The sequence below is a fragment of the Olea europaea genome, unplaced genomic scaffold (genome assembly GCF_002742605.1).
Source record: "Olea europaea var. sylvestris unplaced genomic scaffold, O_europaea_v1 scaffold1667, whole genome shotgun sequence".
NCBI lineage: Eukaryota > Viridiplantae > Streptophyta > Magnoliopsida > Lamiales > Oleaceae > Olea > Olea europaea.
In genome coordinates, this window is record NW_019234339.1 from 230,912 (window position 1) to 238,463 (window position 7,552).

Here is a 7,552-nt window from a genome sequence, read left to right on the forward strand (position 1 = left end):
TTTAGGTAAAATACTCGAAATGGTACCGTGATATTTTGTTATAACAAAAAATAAATATCTATCATTATGACTTCATCGATTCAAGTATATATTAAAATAATATGAAAATAGTTACAATATTTAAATTATCAAAGTAACCACAATATATTATCAATAAGAGACAGATCATAACAGATAATGGTTGTACTGTCACTTTACATGGAGGATAACGACTGTAGTGTCGTTCTACACTACAGATAACGACTGGACTGTCGTTTCCAATCGTTATCGTCCAATAGTTGCGGACGATACAAATATACACCAAATGAGAAAATAAAATCAATTAAAATATCATTTTATATTATATTAAACTGAGATTTCTAAAAATACCTTTCTTTTTTTTTTAAATATAGTGAAAATCTCAATTTAGATAGTATAGATAATAAAATTCTTGTTCAAATGCTCACAATGTTGGAGAAAATAGAAGAAAAATACAATGAATATCAAGATTTTAGGGAAGAAATCATAGGGAAAACAGGTTAATGCATTTTGTAGATGAATTGAGGGATTTAATTAGATTGAAAGGGGTATTTGGGTATTTTCCATGATGAGAGTACTTTAGATATTTGACATTATTTGTTTATTGTATTTTATAAATGAAGGTCATTTGACCAAGAAACATTGAAGGAAAGTTATTTTATCAAAATCATTGTTTGACTAGGCTTTTTTATCAAATCCCCCAGTAAGGGGAATTTGGCCAGATGACCCACTTGGACAATGATTTTGGAATGCCAACTAAATAAACGAGCTCACAACCAAAATATTCAACATTTATTACAATACAGAAAGGGCATGGAAAAATTGACAAAGCAGTCACAGAAGGAAAATACCAAAATTATCAAAATGTAACAACAGTTTTATCTACTATTCCATTCCACTACACGGAGATCTAGTTAATGCTCTTCATTTCATATTCTCCTCACCGCATTTGAACAATTCCCGCACTGATCAGTTTCTGTATTTTGTTCATAACAAGAGGGTTCCCCATGTGATCCCGTGCAGACTTGGGATTTTCCTGGAGATCGACGAGGACCTGGAGAACACAACATAGTTATAATCATAGGAGGATTCTTTTATGTACTTCTCTAAATTATAATAACAGTTGAGACTCGAGAAATCTACATGTTTATACCTGTTGCATCACTGGATCTGTTAGAATGTTCTGAATCTCCGGATCTTGCATTGCCTTAGCCTGCAGAAGTCAACATAGTTAAAGTAGCGATTCAAACATAGCTTCACAAAAAGACATTAACATGAGTAGAATCTATCAAACCTGTCTCTCCTTGAGTTCCTCGGGGCTCAAGTCTCCACGGCCAGCCTTGTTTATTTGCTCTACACACCTGTACAAAAACTCACATTAGTTATGCAGTCCAAACCCATAAAATGTTTTCATTGAACAAACCAAACCGAGTAAGTTATTTATGTTTCTTATACCTCCTAACACCGTCTAGCAATTCCGGGTTCCGGGGATCATGCTTTAGTCCTTCCTGGTACGTCTCCAAAGCCCTATCATATTCTCTCATAAAGAACTGGATTGTCCCCTTTCTAGTATAACCTTTAGCAAATGTTGGATCGAGCTCAATGCATTTTTCAGCATCTTTCAGTCCCTGGGGAAGAGCCCCAAGCTTTGTGTAACAAGCAGCCCTATTGCTATATGCCTGCAAACTCATAGACGTTATATAAATCCACATGAACATTATCTTTTAACTCCACTTAATCTTAAAATGCAGATACCGGCAATAACATGATACCTTGGGATCTTTTGGGTTCCTTTTTAATGCTTCCGTGTAGTGCTTCACAGCCTCCGGATAATTTTGCTCTTTGAAATACTGGTTGCCTAAAATGTGACGACAAATTCAGTTACAACTGCAAAAGCATAATCAATGTGAACCAATAATACACTTCAGAAGCAAATACCTTTCTCACGCTCCTCATCAGCTATCTGTGGATCAAAGTACTCTTGTTGCTCTAGTTCTTTCTTCGCTTTCTCAGCATCATTGAGCTTCTTCAATGTATCGGGGTTGCGATGCTCTGTGAGCGCTTTATGGAAAGTCTCAATGGCAGGTTCGTAGTCCTTCGAACATTTTGCCATCTTCACTAAGGCAGTTCCCTTTCTTGTCAGAGCTCTTGCGATCATCTTATAGTCCAACCGAATCTCTCTTCCCCTTTCAACAGCTTCGTCACAATCTTTAATGCAATCCTCGTACTGGAATCCAGTGACAAACATGCGAAATGATATCAATCATGAGCACAACTACAAACAGAGAAGGACCAGAGTGCAATTGCATTGTAAGGTCGTAATTAAACAGATCGAGCGAGCAAGCTCGAATTGACGCAAACATGTGGCCTATTGTTTACAAAAATTACCATACTTGCCCCAACCCTACAACATAAAAATTATTTTAATCCATGTCACTTTCTCTAACGCTATATCTGAAGATGAAGCGCCCACTTTAACCCTTAATCCAAAAAGCCAAAAGCTGTCCAAGACATGAAAAAGTTTGCCGCAATTGCTACTTTATTTTACACCCCATGCCACCTCTTTAACTTTTTATCTTCCTCTCCTATTCATATATAATTTCAATGAATAAATCAAATGGAAGAAGACGTTGAATGCAAAAGAAGAAAGCTTCTAATTTAGTTTCAGATGTTGCTCACGAAGAATTTAAGATATGCTTAGAGACAGATGAATAATTATACCAAATAACTTGACCCATTAACCACACACAAACACTCCTTTCATTTTCCTTCTTCCCAAGAGAAAGAATAGGAGAGCACTATAAGCCCCAGTTTGTTTCCCATTTTTTCCATTTTTAAATGAAAAATATGACCGTTATCTATCACATCAAGCCATCAAATTTGAATTTCTATCTCTTATGTAGGACTCATAATGGTTATATTTTTTATTCTCATTCTTACAAAAATGAGAAACAAACGCCCCCTAATGAATCAAAAAGAGTAACGTTGAATCTCTAAAATGATATTCAAATTGCAAAAGTACACCTATCAACTTCTGAGGTGTCAATTTCCAAGATGCAGAACCTGACATCCATCAACTTGTGGTATCTAACTTTCACAACATGACATGCCTCTGTGCTACAGAGAAGGACAAATGGACACATAATCCACGCAATCATCAGTGGTAATATCAGACATACCCTTCTATTTGTTGCATTCATATGCTTAATGATTGCTTAAAAATATCCAATAACATAACATTAAATTAATGATCAGAGACAACTGAAGGGTTAAACTCAAAGTCCTGGGAAATCGTATTATTCTGCTCTTCAAGACGTTAAGTTCCTGAATACAGCACTCTTTCTACTTGCTACTTTATTTCCAGAATGCACAGAAGGTTATAATTAGCCTATATGAGGTACAACTGTACAAGCATCCAACATACCATCGAAAGTACCTGAGAGCTTAGAATGTCCACAAATCTCATCGTCAAGAATCTTTATAATCGCTTGGATACACGGATGTCATCAAGAGAAGATCGTTCAAGAACTAAACATCCTCATTATGAATCATGGAAGTAACTCAATTGATTTCAAAGAAGCCTTATTCAATACTTACCTGCACTTGGCCACCAAGAAGCCCTTTTTATGTTCCATTCTACCAAGAGTGATATACAAAAGTAAATCACAAAGACTTGCATCCTTCTCCACTACCTCATTTTATATGATTTAAGCTACCATTGCTTTCCAATTTTACCAGAAGTGATAATTTTATCAATCCTAATCAGTCCACCTGATAGATACCGCTAGATACGTACAAACAATATCAACCATCTCTTTCATAATTAATCTTTGACAATCAATGCTATAACCATCTCACAAGTATGTTAATTGGCTATTAATAATGAACGTACATGTCTCCTAGTGAACCCCAATCCTTCCTCATGACAGATTGCAAGTTTAATTATAGCCTTTTTACATTTTCCTTCCATAACAAGAATTTGTTGACATAACCAAAGAAGAGCTCCTCCAATTAACCCAATCAACTATGATTCGCTTTACTCACATCATCTCCAATAAATTGCATCCTTGTAAATAACTGATCCTCTTTATAAAAAATACGTCTTGAAGTACTATCTAATCTCCAATCTTCATTTCTTCTCTGCATGTGCTTCCACTTAACTGAAATTGGAGTCCAACATACTCGATCAGTCAGTATAACTCAAATTGATTTGGATCTGTTCCTTCTAATCTAATGCCATAACTCCAATATAGGAATGATCTCCTGTTTACTCTCCAAATAGTAAAAATCATCATCCAGAAAATATCAAGACATTACATAAGATATAGGCCAAAATGAACTAAAAAAATAAAACATTAGCAGAGAGAATTCTTAGCTAGCTGAACTTATTGAGATTAGGATGAATACCACTATAAAATACCTACCAGAATTCCCACTTCAAAGAATGTTGCATTACTCCAAGAAAAAGAACATGCAGGGAGCAAGTAAACACCATTGCGCACAGAATAAAGAAACCACACAATTAAACTTCAAAGAGTCATAGGCCACTCGGCTTTGCCAAGACCTTGATCAGAGGAAAAAAATAGCTATAATATTTCAACTATGGAGGCATAAAAAACTCGAGTTAACTACTAGAGCAAAATCTGCACCCAAATCAATAGGCATCCTATCAGTAATCACTCAGACTGCAAAAACTTTAGCCCAGACTAACCCTGCATTTACCTTAATGAGAATCAAACCCATACTCAACATCATCCCAAAAATCCAGCAAGATTCATACAAAAATTCACAAAAAACAATAATAAATATTTAAAATAATTATGATCCACCAAACCCACTTTCAGTAACCTACTATATCAACTAAAACACACTAGGAATCAATCAGATAAGGCTAATCAGCTTCCCCAAAAACTATAATGCCAACGCAAACCAATTGCAAACGCAATTATCATGAAAAGATTTAAAAAAATAAAATAATAAAATAAAAAAATAAAAAAAAAACACTTCAAACCACCACAGTCCATTTACGAACAAACAAAGATTCAAGTATATAATGCACCTTCCCCATCTCCAAGTACACAGCAGCACGATTAGTGCGGAAAGAGATATCCTCATCGTCGAGCTCATTGGCTTTGGTGTAATGCTGAATTGCAGTCTCAAAATCCTTCTTCTTATACGCTAAAATAAAATAAAAAAATAAAAAAAAAACACTTCAAACCACCACAGTCCATTTACGAACAAACAAAGATTCAAGTATATAATGCACCTTCCCCATCTCCAAGTACACAGCAGCACGATTAGTGAGGAAAGAGATATCCTCATCGTCGAGCTCATTGGCTTTGGTGTAATGCTGAATTGCAGTCTCAAAATCCTTCTTCTTATACGCTACATTCCCGGCCTCCTTCTCTTTCTGCGCCTGTGCTTTTTTCTCCTTTTTCTCTTTCTCTTCCTCAGATAAGTCCATTGGCTCTGGTTCAGGCTCAGGCCTCTTCTCCTTGACAGTATCCGCCTCAGCAGCTGCAGGCCTCTTCCCCTCTGGTGACCAACGTGATGAGGCCTCAGCCATTTTTACATCTTCAGCACCCCTCGTCTGAACATTCACCTTCATCAACACTCCCATTGCCTGCACTATTCTTTGATCATCCACATACAATTTCAAATTATTTGGATTTTTTTGAAGGTCCTGCAATATTTTAACAAAATCAGGCTGCTGCAGGAACCCCCGCGTCGTTGGGTCATTTCCCAGCTTAACCCACATATCCGGCCCAAATGCCTCCGCAAAGAGACTGACACCGGGTCCGGTCCGAGGCCTCGAAGATCTCGCCAGAGCAGCCTCCGCTTCGGCGAGTCCAGATCTAAGCGGCTCGTTATTAGGGTCAATTTCAAGACCCCTTCTGTAAGCCAACACAGCATCATTGTAACTATGTAAGCCCATGTAAGCAACGCCAAGACGGGAGTAGCCCTTGGACCAGTCGGGCTTGATCTCGACGGTCTTCTGGGCATCCGAAAGCGCTTCAGTAAACTTGTAAAGAGAAGCATAGGCTGCGGATCGGTTGGAAAACAGAACATGGTTGGTGGGTGAAAGGTTAATGGCTTCCGTGAAGTGGCTCACGGCTTCTGTGAAGTTGCCGGCGGCAAACGCAGCATTCCCTTTCGCTTTGGCTTCGTCGGCCATTAAATTTGCTATTTATTGTTGAACAACGATTTATACGATTGTGCGTGGGCTTCTAAACTCTATAAGGGGGACAATAATGGACTGCAGAGGAATGGATAAGAGGGCAAGGGGATTTAAAAGGTAGGTGATGATGGACCAGAGAGTTCTAGTTGGGGCAGACGTTCTGGAATGTTCGAGGATATAATAACACATGGGGTATTTTTTTTTTTTTAAGGGCAAATTGCAGTAGCTTCCCAAACCTTTTAATTTTTGCAGTACCATCCCAAACTCTTGAAGAAAAATATGCTGATGAAGTACATTTGGACGGTTAAGTCCCAAATACCATAAAATAGGCACGTGTCGAATTTTTTGAAAGGAAAATTAGTACATTCTCAATTTTAATTAGATAATTTGAAAACATAATAAAAAAAGGAACAAAAAATAAGTTGAAAGAAAAAGGAGAAATTTCTTTTTCTTGGTCACCACCCTGTCACCATGATCCCCAACACCAGTGGGGATTCTCCACCTTGGTACCCAAATAAAATCACAGTGGCGACCCTTTGGTTTCACGACAACGGATTGAGCAAATGTGAACAGCGAAGTGGAGGTGGTGCTAGGAGTAGGGGATGGCGTGATTTTGTTGTGGTGGCGCACGGGGAAGAGAGAAGGAAGGGGTTACGAGCTCTCTCTCATTGTTGTTTTTGGACCACATAAACCTTCTTTTTCCTTGCCCATCTAGTGAGATCATTGCAAGCTCGTTCCTAACTTTTATTAACTAGAAGAGCTTGTTATTCTTTACAATATTCATCCAAAGCATTCTAGAGTAAAAATCACAATCTAGTCCTAACTTAAAATAAACAGAAAACAAATACAAGAATTTTTTAAGAAAACAGACAAAAAAAAAAAAAAGGTAACAAATTTTTTTGGATAGAAACTATGACAAAAGTACGAACTATGCTACTTAATGAAATGTTAGACGATTTTGCAACGAGAATGTTGGAGATAAAATTGCTACTTTGTCCAAAGATTTGGGGATAAGTGATTTGATTTATGTAAGGCACAGAGCTCTAGGAGGAGCCCAAAATGTCACTCAGAATCATAAGTTGAGTCGACAAAACAAATAACGTGGAATGCAAAGACATCATGTTAAACTAACATCAAAATATCTCCTTTTCTCTTTCTTATTTTAGAGAATTTATAACGTTCAAACTCAATTTATTTTCGTAAACTCCTTGACACTGGTGCAAATATGATTAAAAATCAAGTTGAATAACACACGGAGTCACAAAGTAGAACGTGCATAATTGACTTCCAAATATTTCTAACAAGATGTATGGTTATTAAAATATCTGAAATATACATATTAAACTTAAAATTCAC

At 36.9% G+C, this 7,552-nt stretch overlaps 1 protein-coding gene across 2 annotated transcripts; it reads right to left on the minus strand.

Annotated features, from left to right (window-relative positions):
• Nucleotides 1–775: 775 nt before the first annotated feature.
• LOC111377532 (hsp70-Hsp90 organizing protein 3-like) lies at nucleotides 776–6,329 on the minus strand. Of its 2 annotated transcripts, XM_023000659.1 has the most exons (8): nucleotides 5,390–6,329; nucleotides 5,078–5,182; nucleotides 1,957–2,245; nucleotides 1,791–1,876; nucleotides 1,474–1,697; nucleotides 1,313–1,379; nucleotides 1,172–1,231; nucleotides 776–1,072 (listed from the first exon to the last, which is right to left on the minus strand). In XM_023000659.1, the coding sequence occupies exons 1-8, from the start codon at nucleotides 6,191–6,193 to the stop codon at nucleotides 959–961; spliced, it is 1,749 nt and encodes a 582-aa protein (XP_022856427.1). In that variant the 5' UTR covers nucleotides 6,194–6,329; the 3' UTR covers nucleotides 776–958. The 2 variants fall into 2 exon arrangements, with proteins under 2 accessions (XP_022856427.1, XP_022856428.1); XM_023000660.1 differs by lacking the exon at nucleotides 5,078–5,182 and having other exon boundaries at nucleotides 5,285–6,326.
• Nucleotides 6,330–7,552: the final 1,223 nt, after the last annotated feature.